This window comes from Lithobates pipiens, unplaced genomic scaffold (genome assembly GCF_037356315.1).
Source record: "Lithobates pipiens isolate NorthernLeopardFrog02 unplaced genomic scaffold, aLitPip1_a1.2 Scaffold_22, whole genome shotgun sequence".
NCBI lineage: Eukaryota > Metazoa > Chordata > Amphibia > Anura > Ranidae > Lithobates > Lithobates pipiens.
In genome coordinates, this window is record NW_027507784.1 from 26,288,250 (window position 1) to 26,314,761 (window position 26,512).

General features: G+C 41.5%; 1 protein-coding gene across 6 annotated transcripts in view; it reads left to right on the top strand.

Annotated features, from left to right (window-relative positions):
* LOC143923457 (interferon-induced very large GTPase 1-like) overlaps positions 1-21,986 on the top strand; it is a 110,349-nt gene extending 88,363 nt beyond the window's left edge. For 4 of the 6 annotated variants that reach the window (XM_077447143.1, XM_077447147.1, XM_077447144.1 and 1 more), the window contains 3 exons: positions 13,087-13,136; positions 14,425-14,523; positions 16,918-21,986. In XM_077447143.1, coding sequence (XP_077303269.1) covers positions 13,087-13,136; positions 14,425-14,523; positions 16,918-21,515 — 4,747 coding nt within the window. In that variant the 3' untranslated portion in view covers positions 21,516-21,986. The remainder of the gene's footprint in view (positions 1-13,086; positions 13,137-14,424; positions 14,524-16,917) is intronic. The other 2 variants (XM_077447145.1, XM_077447146.1) reach the window with 2 other exon arrangements.
* Positions 21,987-26,512: the final 4,526 nt, after the last annotated feature.

Genomic DNA, 26,512 nt, shown 5'->3' on the forward strand with positions numbered 1-26,512 from the left:
TTCTTTCCATTTTCTTTTTTCTTTATCCCTTTACCCATGTACATCCCAGAAGAAAAAATAAATAAATTTACATTTTAATTGTAATAGTTCCCCCCCCCCACACTCCCTATTTTATCTCTATTGAGTAACATTTCCAACCTTCCCAAATATCATTAAATTAATTTTGTTTATTTCTGATCATATGTAACAATTTTTCGGCTTCCATTATTCCATCTACTTCCTTTTTCCATTCTTATACTGTGGGGCATTTGGTCTGCTTCCAATACCTAGGTATCAGTATCTTCGCTGCGTTCAATAGATGTGGAGTAATGCTTCTTTTATATTCTTTACTTGCTAATGGCATCCTGTGGAACAGAAAGTGAGCAATCGAGAATTCTATAGGCTTCAAAGTCAACCTCCTGATCCATGGGGCCACTGCCTCCCAAAGTGTTTTAATCTTTTGGGCACGTCCACCAAATATGGAGATATGTGCCTTTCTGCACACATCCCCTCCAACATCTTGCATCCACTTTCGGGAACATCTGTATTAAACGTGCTGGGGTACGATAACATCTAATTAAAAATTTGTATGCCATCTCCTGAATTTGGGAGCTAATAGAGGAGCCATGTGTTACTTTTATCATCCTTTGTATTTGTGCAGTCGTAAACTTCTGCTCAATTTCTCTCTCCCATTCTCTTATATAATAAGGTATTGCCACGTTCATCATCTTAAATATCAATTTATACATCCTAGATAGTACATGTTTAGCCTCAGGATTATTTATACACCATGATTCAAACGTGGTAATCCCGTTCAGTGATCTCATCATATTTTTCCTTTTATTAAAAAAATCTGTTATTTGGAAATATCTCCAAGTGGCCATTGGAATTTCCCCCCATATCGATACCAATTCTGTTATGGGTACCACCACCCCCTTTGGGGCAATTCTAGCACATGTAGCCCCTCCCTCTCTATTCCAACTCCCTAAGTTCCTCCCCTGGACAAAACCAAGGGTATCCTTCTATTGGTGTTAGAGGGGATATCATAGGGGCAAATTTGCCCTGAATATTCAACTTATCCCATATTGATAATGTTGACTTAGGTAACGGTGATATCCAGTCCGATAACCCTCTATTCGCAGTTGGTATCCACGGGGCCCCCTCTAACTTCCTACCTGCTATCGTTTTTTCCAAATTCACCCATAGTCTATTTGAGGAGTCATGACGCCAATTCATTATTCTTACTAGAGCTACCGCTTTATAATAAATATTTATATCTGGTAATCCAAGCCCCCCTCCAGTTTTGATCTCCTTAGTGTGTCATATGACACCTTAGGGTGTTTATCCCCCCACAAAAAATTTAAAAGGGCCTTTCTCACTTGCCTAAAAAAGGACTGTGGGAGTGTCACAGGTACTGTTGATAATACATAAATAACTTTTGGCAGCACATTCATTTTGATAACATTCACTCTTCCAAACCACGTCAGAGAAAGGCCCTTCCAGCTTTGTAAGTCTTTTATTACTTTTTTAATAGGGGGTCATAATTTAATTCATATAGCTTTTTTAAATTAGGCGTTATATGTATCCCCAAGTATACCAATGATTCTGGACTCCAGATAAAGGGGAAGTTTAATTGTATGTGGGATCTCATCTTACTAGGAACATGGATTGGCATCATGAGTGATTTCCCAAAATATATTTTGAAGTTAGACAGCTCACCAAATCTGTCCACCTCCTGCATCAACTCTCTTAGTGAGTCCTTAGGATTGGAGAGATAGAACAGAAGGTCATCCGCAAATGCGGAGACCTTGTGCTCCACTGCCCCAATCCGAATCCCTGTGACTCCCCCATTCCTCCTAATCATACATAAGAAGGGTTCCAGAACTAGAACAAACAACATAGGGGAAAAGGGACACCCTTGTCTGGTCCCATTCTTTATGTTAACATACTCTGACAACCCCCCATTCACTTAATCCTTGCTTTGGGGCTATTATATAATGCCATCACCCATCCCATCATACGTTCTTCTCCAGTGCATCCACCAAGGTTTTATGTGGGGCTTCTATCAGCATTGCTCTACCATTTGGGTTACCCTCCCCCTCCTGGTCACAACCCACCAGGTGTTGCAGCTGCGCTGCTAGATAGTAATTCCTAGGGCTGGTCACAGCTAATCCCCCCCTGTCTGTTGGCTGTTGTAGTGCCTGGAGTCGGATTCTCGCCTGTCCCCTTTTCCAGATTAGCTCCCGAAAGAGAGTTTCAAACTTTTTAAACCATTTTTTCCCTATCCAAACCGGGGCATTATGCAGAACATATAACAATTGTGGCAACCATATAATCTTTATCAGGCTACATAGGCCTGCTACCGACAAGGGAAGCCGACTCCAAGCGTCACAGCTTCGCTTAAATTTACCCAGTAGCGGAACCATATTTTTATCAACATACTGCTCTAAATCTGCTGTTAAGTATATGCCGAGGTATTTCATTGCATCTGCCACTTCTAATTGCGGTATCCCCATCGCAATCACTGCGCCTGGGGTGTCTACTTGGAGCAGCTCTGACTTCCCCCAGTTTATTGTCAAACCCGTAAATCCTCCAAAGTCTTCTACTAATTTAATTGCCTTCACCAGGGATTGACCAGTGTCCCCTAAGAAGAGGAGAACATCATCCGCATATAATGCAATTCTTTCCTCCCTGCCCTCTTCCCTTTGAAACCCAGATATCTCAGGTTCTGACCTAATGGCGATCGCCAACGGCTCCATTGCAATTGCAAAGAGCAACGGGGAAAGTGGGCACCCCTGCCTTGTCCCTCTGCTCATTTCTATTCTTTCAGATTGTTCTTTGTTTATTCTTACTTTTGAGCTGGGGGCGCTATACATCATTTTAAACCATCCTATGAACGTGGGACCGACCCCACACCCCTCCAGGACACGCCATAAAAACTCCCACTCTAGACTATCAAAAGCCTTTGTCATGTCCAAAGATAGGATGGCCCTTGAGCCCACATTCATTGGAGGGGTCTGAATGTTTAGAAATGCCCTTCTTATATTCATACTGGTTGATCGTCCTGCAATAAAACCTGTCTGGTCTATATGTATAAGCCTATTAATAACCTTATTTAACCTATTTGACAGTACCTTAGCTAGTATTTTAGCATCAGAACATAAGAGTGTTATCGGCCTATACGAGGCTACCTCTTGAGGGTCTTTTCCTTCTTTAGGTATCACAATAATGGTCACCTCCATCATAGATGTGGGCAATCTCCCCTCTGACTTTGCCCCTTTTAAGGTCCTGAGTAGTTCTGGGAGTAAAATTTCACTATATTCCTTATATATCTCCACCGGAAGGCCATCTGGCCCAGGGGACTTTTGGTTGGCCATACCGGTCACCGCCTGCTGTAACTCACTCAAAGTTATGGGGGCTTCCAAATCCTCCCTCTCCTCTTGAGTGAGGGTTGGGAGTTTCACTTTCTCCAAGAATGCGCCCATATCTTATTCGTTTCTCTGACCTCGAGCTCTATATAGTTCCTCATAGAAAGCTCTAAAGGTTTCTAGAATCTCCTTCCCGCTTGTGAGAACTGCCCCATTCATAGACTTGATCATTGTAATTATAGATGAGGGGGAGTTAGTTTTTACTAACTGGGCCAACATTCTCCCCACACTCTCTCCTTCCCCAAAATGGCATTGCTTCTGAAATAGCCACTTATTTTCTTCCCTTTTAATAATTACGATCTATACCCCTGCTGTTTATTTAACCATATCCCTTGTTTTTCATAGGTTTGATCCTTAACATAATTCTCCTCTGCCTCTATTACTTCCTTCCTAATTTTTTCCTCCCAGCTCCTAGATTTCTGTTTAATTTTAGCCACCTGGTGGATCAGAATGCCTCTGATGTACGCTTTTAATGTATCCCATGTTGTATCAGTTGGGGCGGTGTCTGTATTAAATACTAGAAACTCTTTTAGTCTTTTTGGGATTTCTTCTACATCCTTCATTAATTCGAGCCAAAATGGACTTATTCTCCATCCCTCAGTGTTTTTTTTTTCCCCTATACCTAAATGACTGGTCCGATATCCCTCTAGGCAGATACTCTATATTCCTTACATCTTGCAACGCTTCCTCATTACCCAGGGCCAGATCTATTCTGGAGAGTGTTGAATGTGAGCTTGAGAAACAAGAGTATTGCTTAACATTCACATTCTTCACTCTCCACATATCCAACAATCCTACTTCCTTCAGGAAGTGACTTAGTCTTGTTGACCCTGTCTCTCCCAATTGGAGTTTAATGGGGAATCTATCAACCCATCTATCAAGCACTTCATTAAAATCCCCCAGTATTATAACCGGTACATCCTCCTTATCTGCCAAGAAATCCATGAGTCTATACACCACCATCTTAAACGGGGGCGGTACATAGACGCACGCCAGAACATAGGGTTTATCCTCCAGAACACAATATAGAAAGACATAATGACCCAGTTCATCAATACTGGCCTGTCTGCAGACGAACCTCACCCCTGTTCCTATCATCACACTCACTCCTCTCGAATAGAATGTGTGAGTGGAGTGGTACTGATTTTGGTACCTCCTGTTTTTGAGTTGAGGTATGGTTAATTTTGTTAAATGTGTCTCCTGCAGACAGGCCAGTCCAATCCAATGCCTCTCCAGCATAGAGAAAACTGTTGCTCGTTTAATCGGGCTCCCCAAGCCTCTTATATTCCAAGAGGCGACATTAAGTATTTTATCCTGCATTATTCAACATAGGGTAACAATGGAGCAGAGAAGGGGGTGAAAATACAAGTTTTGTGAAGAATATCCTGTAATATCTCATTCTACCCGTGCTCCATTCACTTCCTCCTAAATTACAAAATCCCCACAAGTGTATCATCTTTATAATAATAACTTCCAATTGAACTACTATTTGTGTGCCAACTGTACAATGTTCAACATTCAACCTCCTATAATCACCTACAGTGGTGTGAAAAAGTGTTTGCCCCCTTCCTCATTTCCTGTTCCTTTGCATGTTTGTCACACTTAAGTGTTTCGGAACATCAAACCAATTTAAACAATAGTCAAGGACAACACAAGTAAACACAAAATGCAATTTGTAAATAAAGGTGTTTATTATTAAAGGTGAAAAAAAATCCAAACCATCATGGCCCTGTGTGAAAAACTGATTGCCCCCCTTGTTAAAACATACTATAACTGTGGTTGTCCACACCTGAGTTCAATTTCTCTAGCCACACCCAGGCCTGATTATTGCCACACCTGTTCACAATCAAGGCATCACTTAAATAGGAGCTGCTTGACACAGTAAGGTCCACCAGAAGATCCTTAAAAGCTACACATCATGCCGAGACCCAAAGAAATTCAGGAACAATTGAGAAAGAAAGTAATTGAGATCTATCAGTCTGGAAAGGGTTATAAAGCCATTTCCAAAGCTTTGGAAATCCAGCGAACCACAGTGAGAGCCATTATCCACAAATGGCGAAGACATGGAACAGTGGTGAACCTTCCCAGGAGTGGCCGGCCGCCCAAAATTACCCCAAGAGCGCAGCGACGACTCATCCAAGAGGTCACAAAAGACCCCACAACAACGTCCAAGGAACTGCAGGCCTCACTTGCCTCAGTTAAGGTCAGCGTTCATGCCTCCACCATCAGGAAAAGACTGGGCAAAAATGGCCTGCATGGCAGAGTTCCAAGGAGAAAACCACTGCTGAGCAAAAAGAACATCAAAGCTCGTCTCAATTTCTCCACAACACATCTTGATGATCCCCAAGACTTTTGGGACAACATTCTGTGGACCGATGAGACAAAAGTGGAACTCTTTGGAAGGTGTGTGTCCAAGTATATCTGGCGTAGAAGGAACACTGCATTTCATAAAAAGAACATTATACCAACAGTAAAATATGGTGGTGGTAGTGTGATGGTCTGGGGCTGTTTTGCTGCTTCAGGACCTGGAAGACTTGCCGTGATAAAAGGAACTATGAATTCTGCTGTCTACCAAGAGATCCTGAAGGAGAATGTCCGACCATCTGTTTGTGTACTCAAGCTGAAACGAACTTGGGTTCTGCAGCAGGACAATGATCCTAAACACACCAGCAAGTCCACCACCGAATGGCTGAAGAAAAACAAAATGAAGACTTTGGAGTGGCCTAGCCAAAGTCCTGACCTGAATCCTATTGAGATGTTGTGGTATGACCTTAAAAGGGCCGTTCATGCTCGAAAACCCTCTAATGTAACTGAATTAGGACAATTCTGCAAAGATGAGTGGGCCAAAATTCCTCCAGGACGCTGTAAAAGCCTCATTGCACGTTATCGCAAACGCTTGGTTGCAGTTGTTGCTGCTAAGGGTGGCCCAACCAGTTATTAGGTTTAGGGGGCAATCCCTTTTTCACACAGGGCCATGATGGTTTGGATTTTTTTTCACCTTTAATAATAAACACCTTCATTTACAAATTGCATTTTGTGTTTACTTGTGTTGTCCTTGACTATTGTTTAAATTGGTTTGATGTTCCGAAACACTTAAGTGTGACAAACATGCAAAGGAACAGGAAATGAGGAAGGGGGCAAACACTTTTTCACACCACTGTATATTCAAAATTTCTTGACCCCTTCCACCCTCTCTCCCTTCCCACCCGCTCCCGACACCCCCCTCCCTCCCTACCCCCCCAACCCACCACCTATCTAGGCATTCCACTGAGGGGGTACGCGTGGCCTTCTCACACTCCTCCCTTCCATCCTTCCCTTCCTTCACTTCCCCACTCTCATAACACTCTTCCTCCGCCAGGGAAGGGACATAAACCAAAAGTGATAAGAAACAAATAAGAAAAAAAAAAAAAAACCTTTACCCCTATCTCCCCTACTATCATTATTTCATACTTCATTTAAATCTCCCTCAACTCTCTCCCCGTGTTCCGAAAAATATTCAAAAATAGAAAAAACCCCGCTCCCCCCTCACCCCCCACCCATCTCCTCCTCCACTCCCTTAATGCATCTGTAATGACTCCTTATTAGCCTCCAACCATGAGATTACATCGCCCGGGGAGTCAAACAACTGTGTTCCCCCCAGTGTCGCTATTTGCAAGCGTGCTGGGTATAAGAGGGCATATGTGATCTTATGGGACCGTAAAGTACGTTTAACTTCTAAAAATTCGGCCCTACGCCTCTGCAGTTCCGGTGAATACTCTGGATAGAAAGGAATCTTCACACCGTCATACATAACATTTCCCAAATCCCTTGCCTTACGCATCAACGTCACTTTATCATTGTAATTGAAAAATTTCAAGATCATTGGTCTAGGGCGGCCCCCAGGAGGTGGGGCTTTAAAAGGGACTCGATGGGCCCTTTCTATTGAGAAAAAAGATGAAAATTTTTCTCTGCTGAACAGTTCTATAACCCATGACTCTAAGAATTTTATAGGGTCAAGGCCTTCACTTCTCTCGGGTAGTCCCAGCATCCTTATGTTGTCTCTTCAAAGTCTATTTTCCATTTCATCCATTCTGGCGGTTTGGTTAGCTAGTCGTTTTCTCATACTATTAACTTCTTGATGCACTGGGTGTAGATCATCTTCCATTTGACTTATTATTGTTTCTAGCACTGCTGTTCTTACTGCTGCTTTCTGCATGTCCTGTCTGATCAGTAGTAACTCCTCCTTCATACTTTTAAACTGACCACATAACTCTCCCAGCGAAGTTTTACATGCGTTAACAGCTTGAAGGACCTCTCTTAATGTTGGATCCTCCTCAACAGGGGGGTTACCCTTAACAATAATTTCAGTCTCACCATGGGTTACCCCTTGGCGTTTACTTGCGTTCTTTGAACCTGGTACTCCTACAGTATTTGAGCCTGTATGGCCCTGGCTTTTTCTATCCACTGAGCCCCCCTGCTGCGGTTTCACTTGTGTAGGTTGGGACGGTAATACCGGCTGCTCTCCTTTTATTGAAGACTGGCCCGATGTACGAGTGTACCGTTCTAGTTTTGCTGCAGCTGCTTGTGCTACCTGGGAGTTCTTTTCTTTTGAGGAACGGAGATGTTGTGTCCCTTCACTCTTCAGTAATGCCTGCTCTTCTCCTCGCCGCCTTGATATCATCTTTGTTCAGGATTATTGCTAAAATGGAGACCTGATCAATAAAGTAGTACAGCCACAGCGGGGAATAAAAAATATAGTAGCCCAGGATACCCTAGAATAATGGAATAGATACTTCTTTGGGGCAGCTAAAGCAACAAAGGCGGGGGGGGGGGGAGGGGCGGCCGTAGAGGAGGAGGGGGAAAAAAAGAAAAGCCCGTGTGCTGGGTTGACTAAATAAATATAAGTCCTGCTGAGATCAGTCACTTTTCCTTCACTGATATCGTGGTTCAATGCCAGTGTCTTATTATAAACAGGTTATACAGCACTTACACCGTTTTTATGGGTAATAACAACTTTTAAGCGACTGTTATTCCAGAATAAAAAAAAGTCTGAGTATTCACACAGACCCTGTGCTTTCCTATCAGGTTTATCAGATGTTAACCAGCCTGAGGTGCTTGGAAGTGATCAAATATCAGCCCGCCTAGTATATCCTTTTAAAATTTTCCTTGATACATGGCTTTGATTCCACTTAGGCTACATGAATCTTCTCACCACAAAGCGCCCGTGTCTGGGGTGGGAGGCATAGGTATCACTTACTTCGTTGGTATCAACTGTTCTGACTCCTCTGCCTCTGTCCAGTTCCCCTCACCACATACCTCTGGGCTTTTAAGTCTCCTCCACACCGCTCCAAAGCCGTACACAACTCCCGGCGTGTCCCTCAAAGCAGTCCCCGGCCGTAGCACGTCCCGCGGGTGTCTCTCAAGTGTCTCACGGCTTACACTGTCTTCCGGCTGTTCTCGGCTAGTCTCTGCGAACTTCGGTGGACCTCGGCAGCTTCCGGTGATTTTCGGAAAGCCTCGGCTCCCTTCGGCAATTTCCGGAATCTCCGCAGTCTACATACGTCCCACAGGTCACCACTCAACCACTCCACCTTCCCAGCCAGGGCACGTTAGACATCGGAAGCACAGGGAAAGAGCCCGCCGGCAGCTCACTCACATCCCCTCACCATCTCAGACACACCCTCCGCACCTTCCACATCCGGCCACTCCTCGAAGCCAGACACCCCACCCTCAGTATTTTATCCGGTCCATTTTGCGCCCAGTGCAAAATGTGTAAGGCTCTGATGGTATTGTCTCTGGTTTCCCGATCTTTTATAAATCCTGTCTGGTCCAGGTGGACTATTTTTGCTACCTGTTCTTGCATTCGAAGGGCCAGTATTTTAGATAGGATCTTCGTGTCCGAGTTCAACAGGGAGATGGGCCTGTAGTTCGCACAGTGTTGGGGGTCCTTCCCCCCCTTTGGCAATACTGTTATATATGCCAATAGCGCCTCAGGTGGTAAGGGGTTAGATATTTTAATAGAATTAAAGTAATTACATAGGGGGCGGCTTAGAATTGGCAGGAATCTTTTATAATATACATTTGTGAAGCTTCCGTAATTATTTGTTCCATTTCCTCAAGTGCTTGTTTCGGATAGTCAGCAGTTCCGCTGCTCTTAAATATTCTCAATTTTTTTTTTTCCTTTCCTCTAATCCCCCCTCCCCGTTCCTCACTGGGCTCAGTTCTATATTATACAATGACTTATAATACTTTTGGAATTCTGCTGTAATTTTCTGGGTATCTATTATTTGTTTCTTATTCACTACTAAATTATGGACATGCTTTAATTCTTGTTGTCTCTTTAACTGTCTGGCTAGTAGCTTTCCTCCTTTACTGCCTTGCTCGTAGAACCGGTGTGCGTAGTACCTTTGCTTATTTTTCACTTTAGATCTAGACATTGGACTAATTTCAATCGTAATTCCTCCAGTCTATTCGACTCTACAAGTTGTAGATTATTTCTATGTTTAATTTCTAGTTTGTGTATTTCTTCTAAGAGCTCCTCTATTTGCTTTTACCGTTCCTTTTTGATATGTGAACCCTGCGCAATCAATTCCCCCCTCATTACTGCCTTATCAGCCTCCCACACCACCTGGTCGGACACATCACCTGGAACATTGTCTTCAAAATAATCAACTAACCTATTATTAAAAAACTTTTTCAAAAACTCTTTTATCATCCAGTATATTTTCATTTAAATGCCACGTTTTCCCTTTTCTCCCTACCATTCCCATCCTCATATTTAACTCTATTGGAGCGTGATCTGAGATTGTGATTAATCTAATTTTAGAGGATTGAACCCTATGTAGATCAAACTGATCTATCAAAAATAGGTCTATCCATGATTATATATTATGTGTCTTAGAATAATAACTAAAGTCTTTCTCTCGTGTATGTAGTGTCTGCCAACTATCTACCAAATGTAACATTCTTAAGCTCTTTTTTAAGTGTCTCTGTGCTCTAAGTGATAATGGTGTTTTGCCAGATGATGTGTCTATCTCAGGATCTAATGTGAGGTTAAAATCTCCTCCTAATATTAATATTCCCTCCCTAAACCTCCCTAATTTTTTCAATATTTTTGATATAAAGTCCACTGTACGATTATTAGGGGCGTAAATTGTCGTAAATGTGCAGCACTGCCCATGAATTTTCCCCTTCACAAACAGATAACGTCCCTCTGGATCTGCTTCTACTTCCATACAGGAAAAGGGGCATTGCTTATGGAACGCTATTGAGACTCCTCTTGCTCCCTTAATAGGGGAAGTCGCATGGTGCCACTGACTAAACAATGAACATGGCAATCGTGGGGTTGCCCCTGTCGCGAAGTGCGTCTCCTGAAGGAACACAATCTCTGTTCCCAGAGTGCACAGTTCGCACCAGAGTTGACCCCTTTTACATGGGGAGCCCAGTCCCCTTACATTGTAAGATATTATCCTAACCTCTTCCATTTCCTTTTACCTTCCTCCTCCTGCCCCCCCGCCCCGTTGACTTCTTCTGGTTATATCTGACATCAACAAGGCATAGAGGTACCGAGGGCAGGGGAAAGAAAGGAGAGAGAGAGAAGGTTCGCATCACCTCCAATAGAGGCCGGACAGTCCTACGTTGCATTAGTGTGCGGTATGATTAGGTCTGGAAATAGGGATATCTGACAAACTTCAAACTCTATGTTAGAATTGTTACGGGCTACTTTCATAATTGCTTCTTTCATAGTGTACTTATGCAGTTTGCATATAATGTCTCAGGGTCTATCCGTACTCTTGGAGGGTTGAGACAGAGACCGATGTATCCTGTCTATTTCCACCTTTTCTGTTGTAAAAGGCCCCAGCATCTGGTTGAACAATTCTGTCACTGTCTGTAATAAATTCACACCCCCTTTGGCCTTGGCCAGGCCTCTTACATGGATGTTTTGCCTTCGATCCCTATTTTCTTGATCGTCCAATTGGTCTAATAGTGAATTTATTACTCCTTCATGGTGCTTTACCATCTCCTGTGTGTCCGCCACTGCCAGTTTAATGCCATCTTGGTCTGTCTCCACCTCTTCCACTCTATGTCCCAGGGCTACTATATCCTCTCTCAGGCCATCCATCATTTGTTTACATGATAGCTCTACTGCTGCAATTAATGATTGTATATCCGTTTTTGTAGGGAGAGCTCTCAATAGTTCCCTTAGTTCTTTATCCATTGTCACCCCTATTACCTCTGATTAGGACACTATTTGCTCTAATGAGGGACTCTGTGCCAGTAATGTGGGTTGTAATATAGGTTGTGATGTTTGTTTTCTTATATCCCTTCCTGGGGATCCTTCTGGGGACTTATCGGGGCTCAAACCACTTGCTCCCCCCTCGGGGGTCCTCCCTTCACAGTCCACCCCTCGTTTATTTTCTTTTAAAGGGTCTACCTTTCTCACCACTTTAGTCTCTTCTCCCGGGATATCCTGTGTCCCATACTGTCCCTGGGCTTCCTTAATAGACTCAGTCTCTATACCTTGACAGGCTACTTTACAGACCCTGGCTGCATTCGTGTGCTTCTCCCTCCCAGCCAAGTCATCTTGCTCCTCCATCCCCAGCACTCCAATCAGTCTATCTCCAGCCAGTGTTAGACTTGTTAAGCTTCTCCTTTCAAATCCCGGCAGGCCCTGACCCTTCATTTGCATTTCTTTTTCATACCTGAGCCTTCCTTGGATGACCTTGCATTCTGGAGATCCAGTGCCTTTCACATCTGGCTCTAGTCCTTTCCGGGCTACTTTTCCTTGCTCCGCACTCTGTGGGGACAGGTATGCTCTCAGACCACCTGTCTGCTGTCCCGTCTGAGGTTTCCCCTTACCGCCAGATTGCGGAGCAGTATGCCGGCGTGTCACCATGTCCAGCTTCAATCTTGTGGGCGGAAGGAGCCTGGATTCAGGGAGTTGGAGGGCCGTCTCACATCTCACGTCTCACTCCAGCTCTGCACCGATCGGCTCAGCCTCCCCAGAGCCCAGAGGTTCACTGCATGCTCACACAGCGCGTCTCATGTCCACACCACGCCCCCGAGTTTGTTAGTTTCAATTTTACCTGGTATATATTGTATTTTAGAGTGCAAGAATTGTATCAGATTTGTATTATGTATATATTTTATCCTATCTTTTCATGTGACAACACTTGAAGAAATGACACTTTGCTACAATGTAAAGTAGTGAGTGTACAGCTTGTATAACAGTGTAAATTTGCCGTCCCCTCAAAATAACTCAACACACAGACATTAATGTCTAAACCGCTGGCAACAAAAATGAGTACACCCCTAAGTGAAAATGTTCACATTGGGCCCAATTAGTCATTTTCCCTCCCCCGGCGTCATGTGACTCATTAGTGCTACAAGGTCTCAGGTGTGAATGGGGAGCAGGTGTGTTAAATTTGGTGTTTTCGCTCTCACTCTCTCATACTGGTCACTATGTGTGAGCGTAAGGGTATCATTAGACTGTAAGCTTTTCAGGGAACAGGTGCTGATGCAAATGTTTTTTTTATGTAATATGTCAATGATATAAGGAAATAGCTTCCATAAGGTATACAAAGCAAGTAGATTGTTTAGAATATTTAATATGGTAAACTTTTTAGGGATAGATATTGTTCATTGAAACTTCCCTGTGCTTTAAATTGTGTCATTTTTCAAGTAATCTTTCATTTGTTTTAGAAGAATGTTTCTCCCACAACCTTTTGAAAAGACAAAGAGATTCAGAAGGTAAATACTTAAAAAAATGTGAACCTATAATCAAATGACTGTCTCCTCTACACCCAATTGTTTAGCCCAATTAAAGTAAATCCTTTCCTGTACTGAAACTTAAAGTGGAGTTCCAGTCCCCCAAGTCACATTTTTTTTTAAATGCCGCTGTCATTTGTCATTTTATCTGGCACATTTAGCTAGTGCCTATAGTGTATTCAGTTTGATCTCAGTTCAAAATAAAGAGACTACCTTGATCTCGGAAGCTAGCAGGGGCCATGTCCACTGTGGGCATCTGAAGGCCTCTGGTATCTATTTCCGGGACCCGGTGCAGCTGGATTCCCAGCATGCACCTCCTGATCTCGCGCTTGCACAATAATGTCACTGTGTGGCGCTCCATCACTCCTGACATGTTGCCATACCAACAGTCTGGAAATAACATGAGATTTCAGCAATAGTCTATTTGCAAGAACTCCTGGGATACATGACGACGCTATCCCAAGAACCCTTGCGAATCGGAATCGCCTAGTGATGTAATAGCCTAGGCGATTAGAGGCGGAAGTCGTGGAGAATAAATCAATAATAAGGTATTAACAAGCATAAAAAAAAAAAAAATTGCCATTCTAAAAAGTATAAGCTAAGGGCATGCAGCACAGACAAAGTTCGTAAAATGGGTGGAACTCCGCTTTAAGTAAATTTAGGTAAAAAATTTAAACATTTGCACATATGTTTTAGCTCATGGGATTAAGGGCACTCATATCTGGTCAATCAGTTGCTCTGTCTAAATTCAGATCGCCTAAAGAGGGGCACACACTATAAGAAAATAGGGCGGAATGAAGGATAGAAATTATGTACAAAATTTCTCAGATGACAAAGGCTTTTGTTTTTTCCTTTGTTGTTTCTGATCATGCGCAGTTTTTCGTATCTGATATTTCTCCTAGGAAATCTGTGTGAAAATGGTACACATTCAACGAATTGTTCGTTCTGTTCACACACAAGAAAAAGAGTTTGTTGCTTTGGAATTTTTCGTTTGTGGATGTGGAATCGGATGTCAAACGTTGTGTACATATGAAAATCGAACAATCGTATGTCAAATGGAATTTTTCTTCCAATTTTCTAATGGTGTGTACCAGTCATTAGGCTCAAGACAAATGAAGACCAGAGCAGAGATATTTTTTCAACTCTGCAATGTTTACTAGGTCAATGTGTTCATGGGACGGGAGATATACATTTTTACATAAATTCACTTTAGACCTCAGTGATATATTTATTGACAAAAGCATAACTGATTTATCACACTTTTTGACAGATTCATTTGTCAAAACTGAGGACGAGAAGGAAAATGAAACAAATGAGTTTAAAAGTTCTAAACAACTAAAACTTGACGAAGAACCGGACATTAAAGAAGGTAAAAAAAATGTGTTTTTTTAGATATAAAAATGTTTTAACTACTTACGGACTGCCCTGCGCAGTTATACGTTGGCTCTTTGAAGATGAATACCGTTGTTATGGCAGCAGCTAGATGCCATAACCCCAGCATCCTCTTCTTTAGCGGGAGGTCTTCTTTCAGATAATAGTGATCTCTGCAGCAGATTCACCACAAGATCACTTTTATCGGGGGTGGGAAGGGGGCGCCCCCTCCTGCTGTACTCCAGGTGTCTCCGTCCGCGTCTGCTTCCATGCTTGGCTGGCTGCTGAGTGAGGGGAAGATGGTCCCCACTCGGCTCCATAGCATTGACTGGTGGAAGTGACGCCATACGCCACTTCTGCCCAATGCTCTTAAAGGAGAAAAACTATTATTTTTTTCTTTCAAATTACTTTCTTTTTTTTTTTATTGCATTTTAGTATAAATATGAGATGTGAGGTCTTTTTCATCCCAGATCTCATATTTAAGAGGTCCTGTCATGCTTTTTTTCTATTACAAGGGATGTTTACATTTGTTGTAATAGGAATAAAAGTGACCCAAACATTTTTTTTTTAAAGGACAGTGTCAAAATAAATAAGATTCAAAAAAAAAAATTTAAAGCGGGAGTTCGGCCAGTTTTTTTTTTTTAAAGTCAGTGGCTACAAATACTGCAGCTGCTAACTTTTAAAATAATGACACTTACCCGCCCAGCGCGCCCGCGATGTCGGCACCTGAAGCCGATCTCTCGATCGTCTCTCGGGTGCTGCCGCCGCCATCTTGGGTATGGGAATCAGGAAGTGGAGCCTTGCGGCTTCACTTTCCGGTTCCCTACTGAGCATGCGCAAGTCGCTCTGCGCAATAAGGATGGTCCCCGCTGTCTCTGGGATCCGTGTGTTTCCTAGCGGACAATGGGTGACCCGCAGGAAGTGGCGTAAATATCTGCAGATTCTGTGGATATCTATGCCGGAAGTGGGTGCAAATACCTGTACTGTACAGGTATCTGCACCCCCTCCCCCCTGTAAGGTGGCAATTTTGGCGCCGGAGGGGGGAGGGTTCCGATGAACGGAAGTTCCACTTTAGGGTGGAGCCCCGCTTTAACTATAAAGTGTCCGTCCTGCCGAGCTTGCGTGCAGAAATGAATGTACACATGAGTAGCGCCCGCATATGAAAACGATGTTCAAGCCACACATGTGAGGTATCACCACGATTGTTAGAGCGAGAGCAATAATTCTAGCCCTAGACCTCTGTTACTCAAAACTGGTAACTTGTAGGAATTTTTAAAAGTTGCCTATGGAGAATTTTGCGAGCGGCACAATTTTGAAGCGTGGCATGTTTGGTATCAATTTACTTAGCGTACCATTATCTTTCACAATACAAAACAAATTGGGATCTATAAATTCAAGGGAAAGCAATCGATATAAGTGGAGCTGAGGATTTCCTGACACAAGGATGTAGTCCTTAATCCATTTTTTGGGGGGACAGTTTCTATCATTTTTATTCAAAGGCCAGGAGAAATATCTGTTGGTAAAAATCATATCGAATGGTAATAAAGTAATCATGTCATCACATCACCATTGCTGACCTTCTGAACATACTAGTTGCCATGATATCGTTTGACCAGGGTAATGATCTAGAATGTGGATGAAATGAATGATGATCAAAGTGACAAAACTTCTGATGTGCAAACTTTTTCATGGTGAGCGACTCAAAAGGTGTTAAGGCGATTGAAAAGCCAAGTTGCTAGCATATTCAGAATGACATTTGCAATGCCCCATTTAATTTCATTAAGCCCTGGTGCGATTTGACATGTCAAATCGGCGGCAATTTACGGCAATGGCACTGTCTTAATCAGTGCGACACCGCATCTGCGGGGCTGCACCGATTTCAAAAACTAGTTTCCGTACTACTTTTTGTGATTTGGGCCTGAGATTTACATTGGCATCTGGGCAGAAACCTGCACAGATGTCTCTGTAATCGCGGCCAAAATCGGGACTGACAAGCGGGAGTGAAATCGTACGAGTTCAGCTGGACTCCCAAGGCTTCATTCCCGCAGCCCAGTGTGATCCTGGGCTTAATGACATTTTTTTTCTTTAGACTTGTTTTTATAAACTGCATGAGCACAAGCTTGTGAAATTTGACACTGAGAAATAAAATTCATCATTGTACAGGCTGTTATGTACTTGTAAACATACTGGGGTTTGAAATTTAGAAAAGCAAGTTACTTGGAATTTGGGTAGGAAATCAAAAAGCACAGTACCAACACATTATCTTCAAAAATTGTATAAACTAAGTTGTATAAGATTATTTTACCAGATTTCTCTTACAGAAATGTTGTTATACCTTTTGACATAAGCTTCTGATGCATTTTTTCAACCTTCTCTTGATTCTATTCTACAGATCTGTTATTTCTTGTTCGAAAAATTAGAAGACCTACTTATGCAAATTATGCTGAAAACAACCAAGCGTTTTATTTTCTGAGCAAATTGATGGCCTTGGAAAGAACTGCCAGGAACTATATAATTCCCGAGATGATTCAGAAGTCAGAAGAAGATATGGATTTTGACACTGACATAGTCGAGTCATCTAGTGCTGCTAATCCTCTTGATGTTCTGTGTGATGTACACAATATATGCAAAAACTACATTAGCCAGCAAGAAATTGTAACAAAAATGTCCATGTGTCAGTTTGCCATCCCCCTGCTGCTCCCCCCATCTGGTGACAATTCACATTGTACCTTCATGTTGTGGGCAATGAGAGACATTGTAAAACGATGGAGACCACAGTCATTAGCAAATTTAAAAGGATTCAAAGAAGACAATCTCGTAAACATTTGTATGCCTATCTGTTCATTTGTCAGACTAGGATCATGCAACTTATCAAAGTCTAATCTCCTCAATCATGTTCTCAGTTCTGCCCTGCAGACCCATCATTTTTTTGTACATCGGGATATGGATGGTGGGAACATTATGAAGAGAAGTTCAGATGGACTGGTGGAGATAAGCTGGTATTTCCCTTCTGGCCAGAAAGGTATAGATGTCTTTAGTGAACCCATAGCTGTGACCAATCTTCGAGGGGACCTGGAATCTCACAACCAACAGCTTCAATTCTTATTATCCATTTCAACAGCCATGTTCATATTTGTTGAGAGCATAAATGAAGAACAATATCAAATTCTTTCTGGTTTGTCAGAAAATAAAGACACACATTATTTTTTAGTTGTCAATGGAAGCGATAAAAAGCCAGGAGATGATACACTAAAATACCTGAAAAATGTATCAGACAAGCTAAAACTGAAGAAAACGAATATAATAATTAAAAAAAAGAATGGGAATGACTCACAGATTGCATCACAATTGCAGACAGCAATAAAATATTTAATTACAAATGATGCAAAGAAGCTAAGTTTGCAGAAAATTGCACACATGGAGATCTGGAACAAATCAAATATTGCAGTAGATGAAGACTTTTGTGAATCAGCAAAAAGAAAAGCAAAGGAAATTACAGATCATATAAAAGACATAACACAATTTAAAAAGGAGGAAATGAAACTACAAGGAGACCTCTGGAGACAACTGACAAAAGTAGAAAAGGAAGTGTGCAGACTGAAAGAACTTGGTGATAGAGATCCGGAAGAATATAAATCACAGCTCCAATCTGAAATACATCACCTTCGGACGCAACAAAGATACCAAACTCTGGCTGATAGCATTCAAAAATTTGTACAAACAATGGCAGTGAGCCCTTCCCCAGAGAGGCAACTTTTTCTAAAATGGTTAAAAATTTATCTTGATGAAGCTGGAAGAAATAATCTTTCAATGTTACAGGCAGAGTACAGAGAAAAACACAATGACTTGTCTGGTGATGCAAGTGAGCTAAAAAACATAGACCAAAGGATAGCTGATAGTAGTTTAGGTGTTGAGCACTTTCTACGTGAGTTGGGGCAATTTTATGAAGCAGCACAGTACATGAAAAAGAAAGATCAAGATACAGATGAAATACACAGTAAACTTCCCAAAATAGCTTCAGGTATTCTACTTGATGGGTATCCATTAGAACTGATAGATGGAGATACTTCCAACATCCCCCTGCAATGGATAACAGATGTCCTAAAAGAAACAGACATAAAAACAGGAGGGAAATGTAGAATACGAGTAATAACTGTGCTGGGAGTTCAGAGTACAGGGAAATCCACTCTTCTGAACACCATGTTCGGTTTGCAGCTGCCAGTGGCCAGCGGAAGATGTACAAGAGGAGCCTTCATGACACTTCTCACTGTAGATGAAACCTTTCAGAAGGACCTGGGCTGTCAGTTCCTTCTGCTAATTGACACCGAGGGGTTAAAATCATTGGAACTGGCCTCCCTTGATGGCAGCTATGAACATGATAATGAGATTGCAACAGTGGTGGTGGGGTTGAGTGATATTACCATTGTCAATATGGCCATGGAAAACACGGAAGAGATTAAGGACATTTTACAAATTGTAGTTTATGCTTTTCTTCGAATGAAAGAAGTAGGGAAGAAACCGAGCTGCCAGTTTGTACACCAGAATGTGAGTGATGTTTCCGCTCATGCGAAAAACCAAAGAGCCAGACAGAAATTTCTTGAACAGCTGAATGAACTGACAAGAGTTGCAGCAAAAACAGAGAAAAGAAGTGATGTAACTTGTTTTTCTGACATTATCAACTGTGACCTTGAAGCGCACTCTTGCTACATCCCAGGCCTGTGGTATGGCATACCCCCCATGGCTTCAATAAACATAGGTTATAGTGAGACTGTTCAAGAATTAAAAAAATCCATAATTGAGACTCTGCAGTCCATGCCTGGAAAACCCCAAACAATCTTGGAGTTCACTGAATGGTTAAAAAGCTTGTGGAATGCTGTGAAACATGAGAAATTCATCTTTAGTTTCAGAAATCGGTTGGTGACCGAAGCCTACAACGAGCTCTGCATGGAGTACTCAGACTGGGAATGGAGATTCCAAAAACATGTTCATCATTGGATGATAAAAACTGAGACTTCAATCTATAATCTGCCATCTGATAAACTAGGGGAGGAGACCTGGAACACCATTCTATATGAAATTAAGCAATTGTTGGATACGGAGGAGAGAAACATGTTACAATCACTTGAGAATTACTTTGAACATGACTATAACAATTCTCATCTCTTGGATATGTTCAGAGGAGACTTTTTCAGAAGTGTGAACTACCTCAGGAAAGAGCTGGAAAATACTCTGATTGACAAGTGTGAGAAAGCAATGCAAATACAAAGAGAAAAATGTGAAATACAAGCCATGCAGGAGAAATACATCAATATAATTGAGGTAAAAGTGGCAGAAATAATGGAAGAAAAGCGAAGGAACAAAAATTATATCAGTCCTGAACAACTAGAGAGAGAATTTGACATGATGTGGAAAAGTACTTTAGATACATTACAGCTAAGTGAACTGGAGAGACTGAATATTGAACAAATCATCATTCAGCAGCTGAAACAAGACATGAGAAATGATGAACAGGCCCTCAAAAAGTTGGACAACATTACAAGCTTTGCTGCATATGAAAAGGAGTTTAAAATCGATAAAGAGCACCATTTAAGCCAATCTAGTGAAGAGCTAACCCTCATGCAAAATCTGGCTTGCTCTTTACTCCATGAATGCACTCATTATGTTTCTAAGTGTGCTAATACCAGGGAAAACTTCAATGAAATATTGTCCCAAGAACTGCTAAAAATCATCAATAGAAGTTTGAATAACCAAGAAGTTAGGCATTTCAGTATGACCATAGCATTCAATATGGATCTAAAGCTTCACATTTTAGGAAATGCTGCTCCCAAATTTCAGAAGATGCACAATGACTTTGTCCAAAGAAATGACCCCAGAAGCTGTCTGGAGATGCTGAAACCAGAATATTTTTCTATTTTCCAAAGTATGTTTGAGAAAAGAAATGAATGCCAACGGCGAGCCGAACAATTTTGTGAACTGTGTTTGAAACCGGCAATCATCGATCACATCAACAGACATCTTGGAAAGGAGATAGTGGAGGAGATTTTGCAGAAAGGAGGGCCATGGGAATTCAAGAGCCATACTGTGTTTCAGAGCGTGTTGCTTGAAGAATTACTGAAAAATAAATCATGTGAAGAATACATTAATTACATCAACGTTTATGAAGATTTTGTTGAAAAATGGATTTCCCAGTACATTCTTAAATATTATAATGGCCAAAGCGATATCCAAGCTTTGCAATTCGGCATCTTACAATCACTGACTAAGAAAATAATCCAAGCTCTAAAGAATTTAAGTACTGCACAAGTCAGTAGTGTGTCAGCATTTTTAGCCAAATTTTGCAATATTTTGAAAAAAGACCTGGTTATTTCTCAGAATAATTTGAAAGTTGTCGCTTTCCAAAGTTATGTTGATGTAGGGAAGTTCATTAATGACATTGAGGCATTCCTTCCAGACTTACAGCAGGTACTACAAATGGGTATAACCTCAGTAAGCGTTAGTTCTGTACTTTCACAGCTGAATTTGAAGCCTCAGGAGGAACTGGCCAAGAAGGTGATCGGATGTGGCAAGAAGTGTCCATTCTGTAAAGCCCCCTGTGAAGCTGGAGGAGCTGACCATAAAGAACATTTTTCTTCAATACATCGACCAATGGGATTAGCACAACACAATGATGAACAGACAGGAGCTCTGGACCATACAATATGTTCTACAAATGTCATCTCCAATAGGAGTTTTAGCAATGCTGACACCAATTGGAAGCCCCATCCTTACAAGGATTACCAGACAATCTACCCAAACTGGGCTATTTACTCGGACACAACTGCTGATAGGTCAGATTATTGGAAGTTTGTTTTTGCAAAGTTCAATCAATCTTTTGCAGAAATGTACAGAGCCAACCCAGCTAATCCCCCCAAAGACTGGTACAGGATAACCGAGGATCAAGCGCTAAAAAGCCTCAAGATAGCTTTAAATACTCATGAGAAAAATTGTTAAAGTGATTGTAAATGACCGCCTTGTAAAACAACTCATCCAATTAAAAATAGAAATAAAAGGCAAAACACAGCTAAAGAATTGATCATAGCATGTTCTACTGCTTAGTTTGGTCAGTTTTTAATAAGCAGAGGGGCTGGCAGGAACACCAGGGATTTCACACAAAGGAAGCAATACAAAGAGAACAGGATACTTTCTAATACAAGTAGATGGTAGAGTGTAAGTGTTTGATTTACATACTCGTTAAATACAGAATTTCAATGTCATGTCACAGATTTAAATGATACAAACACTACCCCACCCTGGAAAAAGTCCTTGTGGTGACGAAACTGGTCGGGCTTGGTGTAGTTTCCTGTCATCACGTTTGGATGCAAGCACACAAATTCTACTGTGCCTCTTCATACACATGTTCATTTTATTCCACTGGCATGTTAGTGCAATACTTTCAATAAAGCCCAAACCGCTAAGATTTTACACTATTAGACATTTATCTCTTTGTTGGGGTACACCATCTGGTATCATGGTTTGAGACAAGAGCATTTTCAATTTACCCATTGGCTATTTGAATTGGTCTCCTTTGTATGCCATATGCTGAATATCGTATGGTGATGGCGTTTCTGAGATACAAGAGCCTTCTTTGACCCCCCGTAATGGGCAGCTAATGCTCTCTGGTAAGAGCACATCCATTGTTTTGTGGTGGTAATCACAAGGTGGAGGACTTTGTTGGTGATTGCAATGGTCAAGACACCTGTACACTTCTTCATCCTTGGGGGGTGTATGAAAAATAAGGGGGTGCTTAGTAATATTTAAATATTGATATAGATATTTGCGTTCACTAGTACTAAATCTATATGCACAATGACATACAAATGTGTACAATAAAGTACTTGTGCTCACTAAATATATACACAAACATACAAAATTAAACGTATAAATTCATAAAGGAAAAAAAATGCAAATTATCATGAATATAATGTGTGTCAGTAAACAGCCAGTGGATATTTATCATAGCAGGCAATGCACGCACTTGTCTGCAAATACAACCGAGTATCACAGATTATGTGGAATTGTCTAGACTGCTAAACCATCATCTGCATCATATTTGAACATAAATGAACAACGACAGTTCAAAAGTGCAATGTGCATCAATGAGCAAGCAGAGAAATTGCTGAATTAGCATTCATGTGATTAGATGAAGAAATCTGCTCTTTTACACCATCACCATTAGTAGTTAACGATGTTGGAAATAAACGACACCTGGTGAATGTAGGTAAATGACCTGCTAACCAGACCACCATGACCTCTTTAATCAAAAAGATAAGTCAGGGGGGATTTTGTAAGACCGCGATTTATGGTCTATACTAGTATCCAATGGATCTCCCAAATAAGGCTCTGCCAGAATGGTATTCATAAAAAAAATGAAATTTTTTTCATTTTTTTCTGTTTAATTTCTCCATCATGTTTTGACAGATAAATCTGTAATATTTGAGTCTTTTCCTGATATTCAATGTTGTCTTTGAATGGGGCCATAGTTTCTCTCAATTCAGTGATTTTTGCTTCTAGCAGTTGATTTTTGGTTTGTCTCCTTTTTACCATAAGCTGCATTAGCTTTTTTTCACATGAATTGAAGAATTGGTACCATTCATCTAGCAGGTTGAGATACTCAACTCCAATTTGTTGGAAAATTAAGAAATTAAATAATTTCTTTTGCACAAAGTTGTCTAATACCAGGTTATTTCTCACATACAGCATAGACATACAGTTACACCCCAAAACACATTCCACTACTCCTCCCAAGTATGGGGATACCATGTGTGAGACTTTTTCGCAGCCATCAGGGATGGCGAACCTTGTCACACCAGATGTTTTGGAACTACATTTCTCATGATGCTCATGCACTCTGCCGTGTAGTTGAGCATCATGGGAAATGTAGTTGCAAAACATCTGGAGTGCCACGGTTCCCCATCACTGGCCTAGATTTATAAAGGGGCCCAAAATCCAAGGAGCACCTTTGGGCTTTCAAGGAGCATAAATTATTCATCTAATTTCTTGACTACCTATATCATATTTGTTGAGTCCCTGAAGCACCAGGACAAAAAACAAGATGATCACAATTTTGAAAGAAAAATATATATATATTTTTTTTTTTTCACAAAAAGTTTTCAGTTTACAATATAATTCTCACACACAGCATAGGCATAATTAAAATCACACCCCAAAACAAATTCTTAAACATGGCCTCCAGGCAAACAGCTAAGTTATATATATATATATATATATATATATAGGCATTCACCAAACAATTTGTATATTTATTCATCTAGCCCTGACATTTGCACAGCTCTGTCACACAAAAGAGACTTGTCTAATATTTATATATATAAATTAATGCTGAGCCTCTTTAATTCTGTGAAATTTCACAGTATTTTTTTATTTTTCAGATGTTTCAGATTCATGCTGTAGCATTTTACAGATGTATTCACTTTCTTGCTCAGAATTATTACATGAATATTCAGTGTGCATTGGTGTAACTAGTGTACAATACAACACTTTCATCAGGTACACTATATGACCAAGTGTATGTGAACCCCCCTCCAAATTACTGAATTCAGGCATTTCCAGTGAGGGGCAGTGTTTAAGGGTAATTCCACTTTCATGGACAAATATAGTAAATAAAAAATAATATAGTATATGCAATTGCTACACAATTGTAATTGTATGTTATTAAAAATGATTCATCCTTTTCAAACTTCAGCTGCTGTCATTTTCACCAACCTGGCGACCTGGAGGCCTGCTGTACACAGTTGGCATACAGAACAGGACAACAGGACAACCCCCCTATTATCATCATTTGCGGTGGTTCTTTGGCTGCAGGTGCATTCATCAGGGGTACCATCTTGGGGGGTATCTTATACAGTCTCCTTGTTTCAGCTCTGAGGGGGAGGTCTGCCACGCCCTATCATTATACATAGGAGGGAGGGATAGGTGTGGGATACCCACTACATGGTTGGGGGGAGGGAGGGCACTGGTCATTGGGAGATACATGGGGGATGGGGAGGAAGGAGCTATTTCTGGAGCTATATCATGTGATGCTGTTCTATATTTCAATAAACTAGTTATGAGGATATAACCCTTGGGTGTGCATATAATTATTATTTTTTCTTTTTTGTGATCGTAATGACACGTCAGTCTTTACAGCACATGGTTAATAAAACAGATATTTATGCAGAGCAATAAAAGGTAGGAATCTGCGAAGGTTATTAAAATTCCTGCAATGTAATGAGATCACACGGGGAGTTTGTCTTTTTTTCTGACAAAAGTGGAGTTACTCTTTAATCCCACAGCATACAAAGACATTGTAAACAATTATTGCTCTTGCAATTTGCTGTACCCCTGTGTACAAAGTCAGCTCCATGAAGACATGGTTCAATGCGTTTGCTGTGGAGGAGGAAAAAGGAAAATGTTCCCATCTAATGCCGCGTACACACGACCAGACTTTCCGGCGGTCTTCCCGACGGACTTTCGGCGGAGGTACGACGGACTTCCAAACAAACTGACTTGGCCACACATGAACAGACTAAGTCTGTTTGAAAGTCCATTTGTTTTAAACGTGATGACATAAGACGGGACTAAAAAAGGCCGTTCAATAGCCAGTAGCCAATAGCTGCCCTTGCGTTGTATTTTGTCCGTCGGACCAGCATACAAACGAACGGTTTTCCCGATAGGAATTGAGTCCATCCAACAGATTTGAAACATGTTCTATTTCTAGGTCCGTCTGATTTTTTTAATGAAAAATGATCGGATTGGCCCACACACGATCGGAATGTCCAACGGACTGATTCCGTCAGACCTAATCTGCCAGAAAGTCTGGTCGTGTGTACAGGGCATTGCTTGTTTATTTTCATCTGTTAAAGTGAGAATAATAAAGAAACAACTCAAAATTTACAAAAAAAACATTTCTGACATTTCAAAATAAAAATCAGTGACCAATAGCTTAACCCTTGTTTTCAATAAGATTCATAAGCCTTCCATGTATGGAGTGTCAGTTTCTTAATCTGTTGACAATCAACTTTTTGTGCAGCAGCAACCACAGCCTCCCCGACACTGTTCAGAGAAGTGTACTGTTTTTCTTCACTGTACATCTCCCATTTAAGAAGGGCCCATGAGTTCTTAACATGGTTTAGATCAGGTGAGGAAGGGCCATGTCATTATTCTTTCCTCTTTAAGGCCTCTACTGGCTAGCCATGAGGTAGAGTACTTTCATGCATGATATGGAACATTGCCCTGCATAAATATTTTGGTCTTCTTGAATGATGCAGACTTTTTCCTGTACCAGTTTTTTAGAAAGTGTTTTATATACATTGGCAGTAGGTTTGGGAGTTGATTTTAACCCAAAAAGGCCCAACTAGCTCATTAATAATACCAGCCCATACCAGTACATCACCTCCACTTTGCTGGCATCTGAGTATAAGTGGAGATCTATGCCCATTACTGATCCAGCCACAGGCTCATCCATCTGGTCCATCAAAAGACACTCTCATCTGGGCGGGCGTGGCCAACCGGAGACAGAGATGGACTCTTAACATCTCAGCTCGTCAGACAGCGGATAGATTCCAGTGACTCAGGCCGAAGCTACAACACCAACCACCGCCATCCTAGCTCCAGTCACGCTGGAGACCATCATGAACCCGTCTAGGAAGCGCTTCATGGTACGATCGCCTAAAAAACTGACGGAGTTCGCTTACAAGCCAACAGGAGAGACACAGGACCTCAAGATGGTGCCGGCCCGTCCGCACCACAGGAGGCATACACGGACCTTCCGGACGACGATTCGGAGCCCCTGCCTAATACAGGTACTTCAGCAGGACCTCCCAGTTCCCAGGGGGACGACCCCCTGCTCGGAAGACCAGCCAAAGCCAAAATGTGGCTTGACGAGCCACCGCAGCGGGCGCTGCACTCCCAAATTGAGGCCCAGGCTCCAAATCTCTTCCTCTCCAACC